The sequence below is a fragment of the Oncorhynchus mykiss genome, chromosome 16 (genome assembly GCF_057628025.1).
Source record: "Oncorhynchus mykiss isolate SJ-2025 chromosome 16, ASM5762802v1, whole genome shotgun sequence".
NCBI classification, from domain to species: Eukaryota; Metazoa; Chordata; class Actinopteri; order Salmoniformes; family Salmonidae; genus Oncorhynchus; species Oncorhynchus mykiss.
In genome coordinates this window covers 23,048,431-23,065,664 of record NC_143037.1, presented here as the reverse complement: position 1 = coordinate 23,065,664, position 17,234 = coordinate 23,048,431, and the positions used below count along the sequence as shown (strand labels likewise).

General features: G+C 44.2%; 1 protein-coding gene across 2 annotated transcripts in view; it reads left to right on the top strand.

Moving 5' to 3' along the window:
- The window catches only part of adam11 (ADAM metallopeptidase domain 11), a 56,079-nt gene that overhangs the window by 15,352 nt on the left and 23,493 nt on the right, over positions 1-17,234 (top strand). For both annotated transcript variants that reach the window (XM_036946550.2, XM_036946549.2), the window contains exons 5-9: positions 2,557-2,639; positions 2,772-2,835; positions 6,942-7,008; positions 7,468-7,601; positions 12,778-12,852. In XM_036946550.2, coding sequence (XP_036802445.1) covers positions 2,557-2,639; positions 2,772-2,835; positions 6,942-7,008; positions 7,468-7,601; positions 12,778-12,852 — 423 coding nt within the window. The remainder of the gene's footprint in view (positions 1-2,556; positions 2,640-2,771; positions 2,836-6,941; positions 7,009-7,467; positions 7,602-12,777; positions 12,853-17,234) is intronic.

Here is a 17,234-nt window from a genome sequence, read left to right as displayed (position 1 = left end):
GTTTCGGTGGGCCTGCTGATGTGCCTGTTTCGGTGGGCCTGCTGATGTGCCTGTTTCGGTGGGCCTGCTGATGTGCCTGTTTCGGTGGACCTGCTGAGCCACTCGCCTCTCCGGGAGAAAGAAATGCGTTTTGATTGTAAAACATTTCAAAATGCAATTGCATTTTACCTACAAACAATTCCATGTTTGTAGGTCAAATATTTATTTCTCAATATTGAGCTCAGTAGCAACTATTTTACAAACAAGATATTTGATATGGCTTTGAGATACATTTCCATTTTTTATTAGGACATTTACTGTTAGATTTGTACATGGCTACTAGCAGTGGGTATTATATTTAGATTTGGCGATCAAGACGATGTGTGTTGAGTTTTTCTCTTCCTCAAGTGGTGAATTAGCCCCAAATGAATTAGCCTATGATATAAGTGTACAAGAAAATTTGAAATAACATTCTGAAGCCTTATTTTCGACAGTAAAATATAACAACAATGGCCTACTTGTCAAACCAACATTCATGACAATCACTGGATTAGGTTGCACATCAAAGTATTGAATCATGTGGAAATATGCATTCCTGCATGTTAGACGAAACAGATTATTTCTTGAATAGCATCTCAGTAGTCCATTATACCTGAATGACTTGAATGATCCTCCCCTTCATCCTGCCTCTCCTCTGAAAGTGTGTGTGTGCGTATGCGTGTATGTGTCCAGCCTCTCCTCCTCTGGAAGGACACTCAATCCACCTCGTTCACTAATGGCCGCGGTAGAGTGTGAGCCAATCTGATTTCCTCCACTTACCCTTGTAATCCTGCCCTTTTATTTATTTATTTATTTGTTTATTTATCTCAGTCCCGTGCTAAGTGCTCTGACTGGGCTTCCTTTCTAATTGGTATTGAATGGCCCCAGGGTCTCACCCACTAAAGACACAGGAGAAATTAAGCTAACGCTAAGCTAGAGTTTTTTATGGCTAGCTCATGCTAAACCGCTACCAATGATACTTTTAACTAAGCCAAGATGGGACATATGGTCCTTTTTACAGTGGAAACCATAGAAGCACAGTTGGCAGGACAAGGAACAACATGGGCAGAGCCAAGCAAGAGCTAACGTGATCCTATTTGTGCATTTTATCATGTATTTGCTCATTCCTGTCAGTGAACGCCTACTCTCTGAAGTGTGCATGTGCAAGCCAAGAACTCTAACTTCCATTGCAATACCTCTGAACAAAGCCCGTTTTTAAAAACTTTTAAAGGGTCAAATCTGCAAAACTTATTGCTCTCTGTTCATAACCGATTTTAGTTTTGGGAACAGAACTGTATTAAGATCAAAAGTTTCATCTGTGAGAAAATGTGCGGAATGTTGGCTCAGTTCCATCTTGCGCCATCTTCTGCCTGCGCACGCACACACGCTGAACCTCATATCATCACCATATTTGGTGGTGAGTGGAAGCCCCCACTGAATGCTTCAGGTTTTTACTGCTTGCACGTTAAACCGCTACAGGAGAGAAATTAAGCTAAGCTAAGGTTCATTATGGCTAGCTCGCACGCTAAGCCACGACAAGAGATAAATTAAGCTAAGCTAAGGTTCATTATGGCTAGCTCGCACGCTAGGCCACGACAAGAGATAAATTAAGCTAAGCTAAGGTTCATTATAGCTAGCTCGCACGCTAAGCCACGGCAAGAGATAAATTAAGCTAAGCTACACTAAGGGTCATTATGGCTAGCTCATATAAAATCCTGCCTTCATTCTGGAAAAAGAACTGGACGGTTGCATGTTGCTGGAAAGGGATCGACCATGTTGCTTGTGTGTTTCAGACCAGTGCAGGTTAAGGAAAGAGCAGAGGAGAGGAGGCCGCTGTAGTCTATTGAGACGCAGCGTTGGTCTGTCTGGTTGGTTGGATACAGTTGGAGTAAAGTTTGACCAAGCGGGGAAAAAACACTAGCCCCGGGTTGTTGCTTGAACGGTCTAAATAGTTATAGTTCGCTTCACTTGAATGCAGCTTTTCTTCTGTTGTTTAGCGTGTGAGACGACAGTGGGCTCAGATGACAGTGGTGCATAACTTATTGGTGTTCATTACACTGACTGAGTGACACGCACACACACGCACAGACAGACACGGATGTTTTCCTATTCTAATACACACACACACCACACACACGCACACACACGCATAGACAGACAGACACGGATGTTTTCCTAGTCTAATACACACACACACACACACACACACACACACACACACACACACACACACATCTGATTCTCAACCACACCTGTCTGGTGATGAAATATAGTCTCTGCTGTCCTTCACGCATCATTAGCCACTGTAGGTGTAGGTTCTCTCTTCTGATTTATAGTAGTTACTGATACAGCTTTGTTGACCAAGCAGCTCATTCAGACCCACTCTTGGGGGGTGTTGCTTCACATTTAATCAGTGGTGTTGATTGCATTTTCGTCGTTGGTTAGCTCACTCTATTTCATTGACTTGTGCCTTTGTTTCTTTAACTTGGGAGGGAAAAGTAGAATTAATGCTGAGTGAATGGTTGTGTGTGTTTACAGGGAGGGGAACACTGTTATTACCACGGGCGACTGAGGGGGGTACCAGGCTCGTGGGTTGCTCTCTCTACCTGCCATGGATTACGGTGAGTCGAGGCTATACCCACCCTCTGCCCATTCCATGCCTCACTGTTTTGTCTCTATCTGCAAACCCTACCAGAGTTCCCATTTTGTTACTACAAACTCTACTCTTGCTTTCTCTCTCTCTCTCTCTCCAGTGGGATGTTTTCCGATGGGAACTTCTCCTATGGGATCGAGCCTGTTCTCAATACCGGTGGGGAGGTGAGTATGAGTAAGGGAAGAGGATGGAGGGGTGGGATACCCTTAGATGAAAAATGGGGAGCTGCCGGTGGATTCGTCTCGGAAGTGTCTCCAGCCCACTGCTCAGTAGAGAGACCGCGTGTTCTTTCTCTCTCTCTCTCTCTCTCTCTCGCTCTCTCTCGCTGCATCGGACTCTTTCAACTCTCTTTCCCTCTCCGTTGTTTACCTCTTTCTCTCTCCCTCTCTCACTCACTGGCAGCACAGACAGCGATACTCCATCTGTGCTGTGCAGTGCCAAAAGTATTGCATTGATACACAGTCCCATGGTGTGTGTGTGAGAGAGAGAGAGAACTAATTAACTATACTAAGACTGGAATTCAATAAAATGCACCGTAGCAATGTTTGTGCAGGTGTCGTCCTTTACAAGCTACTGCCTGCACGCGCACGTCTTATTCTGAAACCTGGAAGCCTATAGTAAGTTTGGAAGTGCTCGTGGACTTTTCAACTACCCCCCCCCCCCCCCCCCCCCAAAAGAACGTTCTGACTATGTTTGTCCATGGGGGGAAAAACGAGTTGCTGTGTAAAAGCGAAGGACACAATGTGGGCTTGATGGAATTGACAGCTGAATCTATTTGTCTTATTCTTTTATCTCTTCCCGTGTATCTCCAAGACCATTCGGTGCGGACTCGTTGGTCTATCTATCTATGGCTTTAACCTCTGTCCCGTCTGTCTCCTTCTATTCAGGATGAACTATAACCCCCTGTTTGCCATTCAAGCCAAAGCCATTTTATACAGTGCCTTGCGAAAGTATTCGGCCCCCTTGAACTTTGCGACCTTTTGCCACATTTCAGGCTTCAAACATAAAGATATAAAACTGTCTTTTTTTGTGAAGAATCAACAACAAGTGGGACACAGTCATGAAGTGGAACGACATTTATTGGATATTTCAAACACTTTTAACAAATCAAAAACTGAAAAATTGGGCGTGCAAAATTATTCAGCCCCCTTAAGTTAATACTTTGTAGCGCCACCTTTTGCTGCGATTACAGCTATAAGTCGCTTGGGGTATGTCTCTATCATTTTTGCACATCGAGAGACTGACATTCCTGAATCCCATTCCTCCTTGCAAAACAGCTCGAGCTCAGTGTGGTTGGATGGAGAGCATTTTTGAACAGCAGTTTTCAGTTCTTTCCACAGATTCTCGATTGGATTCAGGTCTGGACTTTGACTTGGCCATTCTAACACCTGGATATGTTTATTTTTGAACCATTCCATTGTAGATTTTGCTTTATGTTTTGGATCATTGTCTTGTTGGAAGACAAATCTCCGTCCCAGTCTCAGGACTTTTGCAGACTCCATCAGGTTTTCTTCCAGAATGGTCCTGTATTTGGCTCCATCCATCTTCCCATCAATTTTAACCATCTTCCCTGTCCCTGCTGAAGAAAAGCAGGCCCAAACCATGATGCTGCCACCACCATGTTTGACAGTGGGGATGGTGTGTTCAGGGTGATGGGCTGTGTTGCTTTTACATGCTTTTTTGCATTGTTGCCAAAAAGTTCAATTTTGGTTTCATCTGACCAGAGCACCTTCTTCCACATGTTTGGTGTGTCTCCCAGGTGGCTTGTGGCAAACTTTAAACGACACTTTTTATGGATATCTTTAAGAAATGGCTTTCTTCTTGCCACTCTTCCATAAAGGCCAGATTTGTGCAATATACGACTGATTGTTGTCCTATGGACAGAGTCTCCCACCTCAGCTGTAGATCTCTGCAGTTCATCCAGAGTGATCATGGGCCTCTTGGCTGCATCTCTGATCAGTCTTCTCCTTGTATGAGCTGAAAGTTTAGAGGGACGGCCAGGTCTTGGTAGATTTGCAATGGTCTGATACTCCTTCCATTTCAATATTATCGCTTGCACAGTGCCCCTTGGGATGTTTAAAGCTTGGGAAATATTTTTGTATTCAAATCCAGCTTTAAACTTCTTCACAACAGTATCTCGGACCTGCCTGGCGTGTTCCTTGTTCTTCATGATGCTCTCTGCGCTTTTAACGGACCTCTGAGACTATCACAGTGCAGGTGCATTTATACGGAGACTTGATTAAACACAGGTGGATTGTATTTATCATCATTAGTCATTTAGGTCAACATTGGATCATTCAGAGATCCTCACTGAACTTCTGGAGAGAGTTTGCTGCACTGAAAGTAAAGGGGCTGAATAATTTTGCACGCCCAATTTTTCAGTTTTTGATTTGTTAAAAAAGTTTGAAATATCCAATAAACGTCGTTCCACTTCATGATTGTGTCCCACTTGTTGTTGATTCTTCACAAAAAAATACAGTTTTATATCTTTATGTTTGAAGCCTGAAATGTGGCAAAAGGTCGCAAAGTTCAAGGGGGCCGAATACTTTCGCAAGGCACTGTATATACCCATACAGTATACGGTTCTGGTCCCAGCCATACATTACGAAACCCCACAGAGGACACCATCCTTGATGTCTGTAGACAAATAAGCCATACACTTGGCTCTAACATGATTATGCACTGTGTGTGTATAGTTCATCCCAGAGCCATTTAGTTCAAACGTGAGTAGTGGGGGAAAATACATTCACTCCCAGCCTTGGATGTTAGGGGCAAGCAGCACCAGTATAGGATGATATAATATGTCAACCGACGTGATATTAGGGCTTTGTCCCAGACTCCACAACATTGTGGACCTCTCCTTTTGAGAGATCCGTTTCGGCTGCGAAACAGAGTGGGAGGAGAGCGGAAAAGTGAGTGTGGAAGAAAAGGAGAGAAAAGCGAGGGGGAGGATAGAAGAGGCTGAAGGCTATTCCATTAGGACGACAGGCAATCGAGGTACGGTACACAGCTCCATTACATGGACTGGAACGATAGATCGATGTGGCCTCTCCCTCCTGAATATCAGATGGCCCCCCACCCCCCCACCCCTTTTCCCCAGATGGGTCATTTTCATGAAGTATTCAGCTCCTCTGCTCAAGTTAGACTCTCCATGCAGCCATGAAATGCTCGATGATGCCATCCTGAAAGCCCAGCAATGGATCAATTATGCATAATGGCGCTTTGCTCTCTTTATTACGAATGCGCTATGTGACCGAAAGTATGTGGACACCTGCTTGTCGACCGTCTCATTCTGAAATCATGGACATTAATATGGAGTTGGTCCCCCGTTTGCTGCTATATCAGCCTCCACTCTTCTGGGAAGGCTTTCCACCAGACATTGCTACGGGGGACTTCCATTCAGCCACAAGAGCATTAGTGAGGTCTGATGTTGGGCGATGAGGCCTGGCTCGCAGTCGGCGTTCCAATTCATCCAAAAGTTGTTCGATGGGGTTGAGGTCAGGGCCAGTCAAGTTCTTCCACACTGATCTCGACAAACCATTTCTGTATGGACCTCGCTTGGTGCACGGGGGCTTTGTCATGCTGAAACAAGAAAGGGACTTCCCTAAACTGTTACCACAAAGTTGGAAGCACAGAATCTCTAGCATGACATTGTATGCTGTAGCATTAAGATTTCCCTTCACTGGAACTAAGGGGCCTAGCCCAAACCATGAAATTCAGCCCCAGACCATTATTCCTCCTCCACCAAACTTTAGAGTTGGCACTATGCATTGGGTCAGGTAGCGTTCTCCTGGCATCCGCCAAACCCAGATTCGTCTCTCGGACTGCCAGATGGTGAAGCGTGAGAGAAGGCTTTTCCGCTGCTCCAGAGTCCAACGGCGACGAGCTTTACACCAATCCAACCGACACTTAACATTGCACATGGTGATCTTAGGCTTGTGTCCGCTTGCTCGGACATGGAAACCCATTTCATGAAGCGCCCGACGAACAATTATTGTGCTGACGTTGCTTCCAGAGGCAGTTTGGAACTCGGTAGCGAGTGTCGTAACTGAAGACAGACTATATGTATGGGCCTCGACACTCGGCGGTCTCGAGTGCTGGACAGGGTGGCAAAAAGAGAGAGGGGGGGGGGGGGTGATCAGTCAATAACAGTTATAGCACTTAACCATTGTCAACCAATATGTCATAAGAATGGTGGGTACTAACCTTTTCTGTATTCACAACTGTAATTGGTTCTAACTCTGTTGTGGCTCTGTGTGTACTACTGTAGAAGCAGAATGATCACGTGGTGTATCGAATGGCTGACCTGGACCTGCTACTGTCACTACAATGTCCAGGTAAAAACCTTTAGCTGACCTTTAATAACCCATCTGACCTCTGTGTCCGTCATCCCCTACCTTTTGCCTGTGTCTTTTTGGGGGTGCATGTCAATAGTCTAAATTGGAGTTTTCTCCTCGCCGCCTCCTTTCCTCTTGTCTCCAGTTCTAAAGCCTTAAAATACTCTGTCTCTGTGTTAGTTTTTGCTCTGCCATAAGCTCCCCTGCTTCACTCACCTTTCCACCCGGCCTCCCTCCACCACACTGTCTGCAGGATATTGATTTCCTCTGTGGATCATTTGACAAAAATGGACATGGCTTCATTGAGAGAAGGGACTGGTGGGTGTGCACTGCTCATATCACCTCTTCTCCCTCCTACCCTGTTCTCTCTCTCTCTCTCTCCTCTCATCCTCTTCTCTCTCCCCTTCCACACTCCTACCCATTTCCCCCCTCCCTTTCTCTTTTTCCCCTCCTTCACAGGTTGCTCATTGAACAGCAGTGACACTGAAGGGAACTCTGTAAATGACAGTGACCCTGCTGGTGATGATGGTATCTTGTCGGAGCCGGAGGAGCCCGTCTTCACAGAGGAAGGGTTGAGCCGTTCAAAGAGACAGGTGAGGAACTGATGTCCTGATAAGCTGGCACACACATACACTCATGCATGTGCGAACACTATATACACACACACACACACACACACACCTGTAAACACCCACGGTTGCCACACACACAAATCTACAGTGTTGCCAAATACACACTGCTTGCAGAGACACTAACTAAAACTGAGAACAAGCCAATAATGTAACGCGACACAATGACACAACACAGTCAATGTTTTACAATGCAACACATTTAATCTCACACGGAACACAATCAATTTATTATCTTTATGTGCTCACAAATATCCCTTGCGTATTGGCTGATGTGTAGCAAGAGTAGAATGCCCGAGTAACCAGAGCCAGCCACCGTTATATCACTTTCAGACACAGCGATTTAATAGCAGATGAATCGAGGCTGAAATCAAAGTGTGGCTGCCCTTCTCAAGGACAAGAACTTGGGCTATAGAGTTTCATCTGCAGTAGCTGCAGTACATTCCAGTAGGGTTAGTAAAGGTATGTGTTCTCGACTGAGGTGAATACGGTTGCATCTGAAATGGTACTTTATTCCATATGCAGTGACCAGGGCCCGGTTTCCGAAAAGAATGTTAAGGCTAGGTCCATCTTTAGAAACTTCGTAGGAGCATGGTTAAATCCCGAGACCATCTTGTTAACGCTGAACTTGAAAACACTCATCATCTAACGCCTGCCTCAGACCACTCGCAAGAACAGCTAAGTGCGTCGTCAGATGCTGTTTTTTTTTCTCCCCCTCCCGCGTCACTTCACACCGGGGAGATCACTTGGATTGTCGGTCTCTCTTTGACCGCCGACAGGCTTCAGAACGACGCTGACTACAAAATACAACGTTGCCATTGTCTTTGCAGTTGACGTATAAAAAGATGCTCCCAATGAAAACCACGATGACTGCAATGAAGTGTACATGCTGTAGGCTATAGGCCTATTTCAATCATATTGAAATACATGTCATGTCATTTGTATCTTAGTTTGTACATAATGTTTCTGCAACCGTATCTCACGGCAGAAAAGAGCTCCTGGATATCAGGACAGCGATCACTCACCTCGGATTAGACAAAGAGCTTCTGGATATCAGGACAGAGATCACTCACCTCGGATTAGACAAAGAGCTTCTGGATATCAGGACAGAGATCACTCACCTCGGATTAGACAAAGAGCTTCTGGATATCAGGACAGCGATCACTCACCTCGGATTAGACAAAGAGCTTCTGGATATCAGGACAGAGATCACTCACAGAGATCACTCACCTTTCTCCCCCTCCCGCGTCACTTCACACCGGGGAGATCACTTGGATTGTCGGTCTCTCTTTGACCGCCGACAGGCTTCAGAACGACGCTGACTACAAAATACAACGTTGCCATTGTCTTTGCAGTTGACGTATAAAAAGATGCTCCCAATGAAAACCACGATGACTGCAATGAAGTGTACATGCTGTAGGCTATAGGCCTATTTCAATCATATTGAAATACATGTCATGTCATTTGTATCTTAGTTTGTACATAATGTTTCTGCAACCGTATCTCACGGCAGAAAAGAGCTCCTGGATATCAGGACAGCGATCACTCACCTCGGATTAGACAAAGAGCTTCTGGATATCAGGACAGAGATCACTCACCTCGGCTTAGACAAAGAGCTTCTGGATATCAGGACAGCGATCACTCACCTCGGATTAGACAAAGAGCTTCTGGATATCAGGACAGAGATCACTCACCTCGGATTAGACAAAGAGCTCCTGGATATCAGGACAGAGATCACTCACCTCGGATTAGACAAAGAGCTTCTGGATATCAGGACAGAGATCACTCACCTCGGATTAGACAAAGAGCTTCTGGATATCAGGACGGAGATCACTCACCTCGGATTAGACAAAGAGCTCCTGGATATCGGTCTGTGCATATTTGTAAACAACAGCTGGTGCACGAAATCTGAGGAAGTCTCTAGATTTTGCTCGCTTGAAGTAGAGTATTTTGTGATAAATTGCAGTCCACACTACTTGCCTAGAGAGTTCTCAGCTATACTTTCCGTGGCTGTTTATTTACCACCACAAACAGATGCTGGCACTAAGACCACACTCAGTCAGCTGTATAAGGAAATAAGCAAACAGGAAACCACTCACCCAGAGGCGGCGCTCCTAGTGGCCGGAGACTTTAATGCAGGGAAACTTAAATCAGTTCCACCAAATCTCTATCAACATGTTAAATGTGCAACCAGAGGGAAAAAAAATTCTAGATCACCTGTACTCCACACACAGAGACGCGTACAAAGCTCTCCCTCGCCCTCCATTTTGTAAATCCGACCCCAACTATATCCTCCTGATTCCTGCTTACAAGCAAAAATTAAAGCAGGAAGCAACAGTGACTCGGTCTATAAAAAAGTGGTCAGATGAAGCAGATGCTAAACTACAGGACTGTTTTGCTATCACAGACTGGAACATGTTCCGGGATTCTTCCGATGACATTGAGGAATACACCACATCAGTCACTGGCTTCACTTATAATCAATAAGTGCATCGAGGACGTCGTCCCCACAGTGACTGTATGCACATTCCCCAACCAGAAGCCATGGATTACAGGCAACATTCGCACTGAATTAAAGGGTAGAGCTGCCGCTTTAAGGGTGCGGGACTCTAACCCGGGAGCTTACAAGAAATCCTGATATGCCCTGTGACGAACCATCAAACAGGCAAAGCGTCAATACAGGGCTAAGATTGAATCATACTACACCGGCTCTGACTCTCGTCTTATGTGGCAGGGCTTGCAAACTATTACAGACTACAAAGGGAAGCACAGCCGTGAGCTGCCCAGTGACACGAGCCTACCAGACAAGCTAAATCACTTCTATGCTCGCTTCGAGGCAAGCAACACTGAGGCATGCATGAGAGCATCAGCTGTTCCGGACGACTGTGTGATCACGCTCTCCGTAGCCGACGTGAGTAAGACCTTTAAACAGGTCAACATACACTAGGCTATGGGGCCAGACTGATTACCAGGACGTGTGCTCCGGGCATGTGCTGACCAACTGGCAGGTGTCTTCACTGACATTTTCAACATGTCCCTGATTGAGTCTGTAATACCAACATGTTTCAAGCAGACCACCATAGTTCCTGTGCCCAAGAACACAAAGGCAACCTGCCTAAATGACTACAGACCCGTAGCACTCACGTCCGTAGCCATGAAGTGCTTTGAAAGGCTGGTAATGGCTCAAACCAACACCATTATCCCAGAAACCCTAGACCCACTCCAATTTGCATACCGCTCTTTTGCACTCCACACTGCCCTTTCCCACCTGGACAAAAGGAATACCTACGTGAGAATGCTATTCATTGACTACAGCTCAGCGTTCAACACCATAGTACCCTCAAAGCTCATCACTAAGCTAAGGAACCTGGGACTGAACACCTCCCTCTGCAACTGGATCCTGGACTTCCTGACGGTCCACCCCCAGGTGGTAAGGGTAGGTAACAACACATCTGCCACGCTGATCCTCAACACTGTAGCTCCCCAGGGGTGCATGCTCAGTCCCCTCCTGTACTCCCTGTTCGCCCACGACTGCATGGCCAGGCACGACTTCAACACCATCATTAAGTTTGCAGACGATACAACAGTGGTAGGCCTGATCACCGACAACGACGAGACAGCCTATAGGGAGGAGGTCAGAGACCTGGCCGGGAGGTGCCAGAATAACGACCTATCCCTCAATGTAACCAAGACTAAGGAGATGATTGTGGACTACAGGAAAAGGAGCACCGAGCACGCCCCCATTCTCATCGACTGGGCTGTAGTGGAGCAGGTTGAGAGCTTCGAGTTCCTTGGTGTCCACATCAACAACAAACTAGAATGGTCCAAACACACCAAGACAGTCGTGACGAGGGCACGACAAAGCCTATTCCCCCTCAGGAAACGAAAAAGATTTGGCATGGGTCCTGAGATCCTCAAAAGGTTCTACAGCTGCAACATCGAGAGCATCCTGACCGGTTGCATCACTGCCTGGTACGGCAATTGCTCAGCCTCCGACCGCAAGGCACTTCAGAGGGTAGTGTGCACGGCCCAGTACATCACTGGGGCAAAGCTGCCAGCCATCCAGGACCTCTACACCAGGCGGTGTCAGAGGAAGGCCCTAAAAATTGTCAAAGACCCCAGCCACCCCAGTCATCGACTGTTCTCTCTACTACCACATGGCAAGTAGTACCGGACTGCCAAGTCTAGGACAAAAAGGCTTCTCAACAGTTTACACCCCCAAGCCATAAGAACCCTGGGTAACCAAATGGTTACCCAGACTATTTGCATTGTGTGCCCCCCCTATTTATGCTGCTGCTACTCTCTGTTTATCATATATGCATAGTCACTTTTAACTATACATTCATGTACATACTACCTCAATTGGCCCGACCGACCAGTGCTCCCGCACATTGGCTTAGCGGGCTATCTGCATTGTGTCCCGCCACCCGCCAACCCCTCTTTTTACGCTACTGCTACTGTATGTTCATCATAGATGCATAGTCACTTTAACTATACCTACATGTACATACTACCTCAATAAGCCTGACTAACCGGTGTCTGTATATAGCCTTGCTACTGTTATTTTCAAACGTCTTTTTACTGTTGTTTTATTTCTTTCCCTACCTACACACACACCTTTTAATTCACACTAATGGTGAGAGCCTGTAAGTAAGCATTTCACTGTAAGGTCTACTACACCTGTTGTATTCGGCGCACGTGACAAGTAAACTTTGATTTGATTGGTTCTATTTAGCTACTTTGGAGGCTGCTGTCTGTAATGTGTCTCAATATATTTCATGACGTGTAGTCTAACATGTGCGCAATGATGTCCCAAATTGTTGGTAATGTCATAGGTGGTAATATCTCTCTAGAAGCTGAACTTTCGTCAGTGTTGGGAAATAATTATAGTGTTAAGGTACATTTTGAATGGAGAAAGCTGATCCAAGAGCAGCGCTTCCCTTTCTTTCGATCACTTGAAGACGGTTCTCTCTGCGTTGCGTTTTACATCTTCGGCCGTTGTAGGAAAGATGCTTCGTTAAAACACTCATGTGCCTAAGTTCCATCGCTATTGGGAAACTGGGCCCTAGGGCCCATAGGGTGCCATTTAAGTTGTACCAGACTGAAGTGAAGCAGCACTTTCTCCCCCCCCCCCACACAGGTCAGACGAGGTCAACGCACAGTCCAGACTGAGACCAAGTACATCGAGCTGATGGTGGTGAACGATCATGACCTGGTACGTTCACGTCGACATACAGTGCCTTTGGAAAGTATTCAGACCCCTTGACTTTTTCCACATTTTGTTACATTACAGCCTTATGGATAAAAAAAAAGAAATCCTCATCAATCTACACACAATACCCCATAATGACAAAGCAATAACAGGTTTTTAGAAATGTTAGCAAATGTATTAAAAGTAAAAAACAGAAATACCTCATTTACATAAGTATTCAGACCCTTTGCTATGAGACTCGAAATTGAGCTCCGGTGCATCCCGTTTCCATTGATCGTCCTTGATGTTTCTACAAGTTGATTGGAGTCCACCTGTGGTAAATTCAATTGACAGATCTGGGTAAGGGTACCAAAACATTTCTGCAGCATTGAAGGTCCCCAAGAACACAGTGGCGTCCATCATTCTTAAATGGAAGAAGTTTGGAACCACCAAGACTCTTCCTAGAGCTGTCCACCCAGCCAAACTGAGCAATCAATGTCCTTGAATGGCCCAGCCAGAGCCCGGACTTGAATCCGATCGAAAATCTCTGGAGTGACCTGAAAATAGCTGTGCAGTGACGCACCCCTCCAACATGACAGAGCTTGAGAGGATCTGCAGAGAAGAATGGGAGGAACTCCCCAAATACAGGTGTGCCAAGCTAATAGCGTCATACCCAAGAAGACTCGAGGCTGTAATCGCTGCCAAAGGTGCTTCAACAAAGTAAGAGTAAAGGGTTTGAATACTTATGTAAATGTGATACTTCTGGAGGTTTTTTTATTATACATTTGCATAAATCTAAAAAACAGATTTTGTTTTGTTATTATATGGTATTGTGTGTAGATTGATGAAGGTGGGGAAAAAACTATTTAATACATTTTAGAATAAGGCTGTAATGTAACAAAATGTGAAAAAAGGGTCTGAATACTTTCAGAATGAACGGTGGGCTAGGCATAAAGAGTACCTTCAGAATGTTTTCACACCAGACTGAATTTAAAATGGATCAAATTGAGATTGTTTCACTGATCTACAAACAATACCCCATAATGTTAAAGTGAAAATATGTTGTTTTTTTTAAAGCTGAAATGTTTTGAGTCAATAAGTATTCAACCCCTTTCTTATGGCAATTCTAAATAAGATAAGAAGTAAAAATGTGCTGAAAAGTCACAGAATAACTTGCATAGACTCACTCGTGTACAATAATAGTGTTTAACATTTATTTTTTGATAGGTGGGTAAAAAAACAAAAAACAGACATTGAATATCACTTTGAGCATGGTGAAGTTATTAATTACACTTTGGAAGGTGTATCAATACACCCAGTCACTACAAAGATACAGGCGTCCTTTCTAACTAGTTGCCGGAGAGGAAAGAAACCGCTCAGGGATTTCACCATGAGGCCATTGGTGACTTTAAAACTGTTACAGACTTTAATGGCTGTGATGGGAGGAAACTGAAGATGGATCAACTTTGTAGTTACTTCACAGTACTATCCTAAGTGACATAGAAAAAAGAAGGAAGCCTGTACAGAATAAAAATATTCCAAAACATGCATTCTGTTTGCAACAAGGCACTAAAGTAATACTGCAAAAAAAAATGTACAAAGCAGTTCACTTTTTGGCCTGAATACAAAGTGTTATAGTTTTGTCAAATCCAATACAACACATTACTGAGTACCACTCTCCATATTTTCAAGCATAGTGGTGGCTGCATCATGTTATGGGGATGCTAATCGTTAAGGACTGGGGCGTTTTTTCAGGATTTAAAAAAATTAATGGATTGGAGCTAAGCACAGGAAAAATCTGAGAGGAAAACCTAGTTGTCTGCTTTTCACCAAGCACTGGGAGAATAATTCACATTTTCAGCAGGACAGAAAACCTAAAACACAAGACCAAATCTACACTGGAGTTGCTTACCAAGAAGACAGTGAATGTTTCTGAGTGGCCTGGTTACAGTTTTGACTAAAATTTGCTTTAAAAACTATGGCAAAACCCGAAAATGCTTGTCTAGTAATGATCAACAACTAATTTGACAGAGCTTGAAAAATGTTGAAAAGAGTAATGGGCAAATGTTGCACAATCCATGTGTGGAAATCTCTTAGAGACTTACCCAGAAAGACTGTAATTGCTGCCAACTGACTGGGGGTATTTTATTTTCCATACATTTTTTACAAATGTTAGTATGTTTCTTCCACTTTGACACAGTATTGTGTGTGTTTATTATTGACAAAAAAAATGACAATGAAATCAATTTTAATCCCACTTTGCAACACAGCAAAATGTGGAAAAAGTCGAGGGGGATGTGAATACTTTCTGAAGGCAATGTACATCATTCTATTTTTATTGGAAATCGAAAAGTTAATCGAATGGCCACAACTTACTCGGTTCATGTTGTCATAGAGTGCACTGACATGCCCTACATCAGTGATCATCAGCTCCTGGAGAGCAGCACGACTGCAGTTTTTTTTATCACACCTGATTCAACTAATGATGATCTGAATCAGGTGTGTCACTGTTGAGCAAAAAACCTATAGTGGCTATTGTTAGAGAATTTCCAGCCATCTGGTGATTTTCACTACCTATACGGTTCTCTATTTGAAGTAGAAAGAAGAATCGATATAAATTAAAAAATTAGACATGTTAGCACAATGAAGGCTGAGCCCATGTGAGTGTACAAAGCTGGATTGACATCGAGTTAGCCATTAGACATGTAAAAAACAGAACGTAAGCAGAATCCATGTGGATGAGGCAAGGTAGACCAACAAGACGTGACTGGTCTGGGCCAAAGCTGATCTTCTGAAGGCTACTGGACATGCTCATGGGTTCATCGTACGTAGACAACAACAGGAACATTAGCTAATCAGTTATAGGCACTATTAGACCTGCAGTAGGAGTGTGCATGTCTGTGTGTCACGCCACCAATATAATCTACAGTTGAAGTCGGAAGTTTACATACACTTAGGTTGGAGTCATTAAAACTTGTTTTTCAACCACTCCACACATTTCTTGTTAACAAACTATAGTTTTGGCAAGTCAGTTAGGATATCTACTTTGTGCATGACACAAGTCATTTTTCCAACAATTGTTTACAGACAGATTATTTCCCTTATAATTCACTGTATCACAATTCCAGTGGGTTAGAAGTTTACATACACTAAGTTGACTGTGCCTGTAAACAGCTTGGAAAATTATGTCATGGCATTAGAAGCTTCTTATAGGCTAATTGACATTATTTGAGTCAATTGGAGGTGTACTTGTGTATGCATTTCAAGGCCTACCTTCAAACTCAGTGCCTCTTTGCTTGACATCATGGGAAAATCAAAAGACCTCAGAAAAATTATTGTAGCCCTCCCAAGTCTGGTTCATCCTTGGGAGCAATTTCCAAACGCCTGAAGGCACCACGTTCATCTGTACAAACAATAGTACACAAGTATAAACACCATGGGACCACACAGCCTTCATACCGCTCAGGAAGGAGACGCGTTCTGTCTCCTAGAGATGAACGTACTTTGGTGCGAAAAGTGCAAATCAATCCCAGAACAACAGCAAAGGACCTTGTGAAGATACTAGCGGAAACAGGTACAAAAGTATCTATATCCACAGTAAAACGAGTCCTATATCGACATAACCTGAAAGGCCGCTCAGCAAGGAAGAAGCCACTGCTCCAAAGCCGCCATAAAAAAAGATAGCCTATGGTTTGCAACTGCACATGGAGACAGAGATTGTACTTTTTAGAGGAATGATGAAACTGATGAAACAAAAATAGAACTGTTTGGCCATATTGACCATCATTATGTTTGGAGGAAAAGGGGGAGGCTTGCAAGCCGAAGAACACCATCCCAACTGTGAAGCACGGGGGTGGCAGCATCATGTTGTAGATGGCATCATGAGGCAGGAAAATTATGTGGATATATTGAAGCAACATCTCAAGACATCAGTCAGGAAGTTAAAGCTTGGTCGCAAATGAATAAATGCATTTGGCTAAGGTGTATGTAAACTTCCGACTTCAACTGTATGCCCTAATGTCTGTGCCAATAAGAAAGGACGCAAGATTATGGTGGCCAAGGCTAGAAGGTATCAATCACTTACATAGAAGTGGGGTGACTATGTTATGTAAGGGTAAGACTGTATTAAAGCAAAGTACTAAGAATGGAGAGTCAGTTCTTCCATGGAGTTGCTCGGCTTTGCTACTTTTTGTAATAAACTCTATTTGAATTCGCAAGCTCTGGTATCTGAGAAATATTTGATTCAATATTTCCACGACTCTATCCAAGAGCAGGAATAAGGATCACTGTCCTACGTAATTAAATATTTGAGGTTTTGGTTGTTTATTTATTGTAATTGGTCACTATGGATATCTCTGTTTCTCTCCTCCCACCCACCCTCTGCTCTTGGTCCTTCCCTCTGCCCT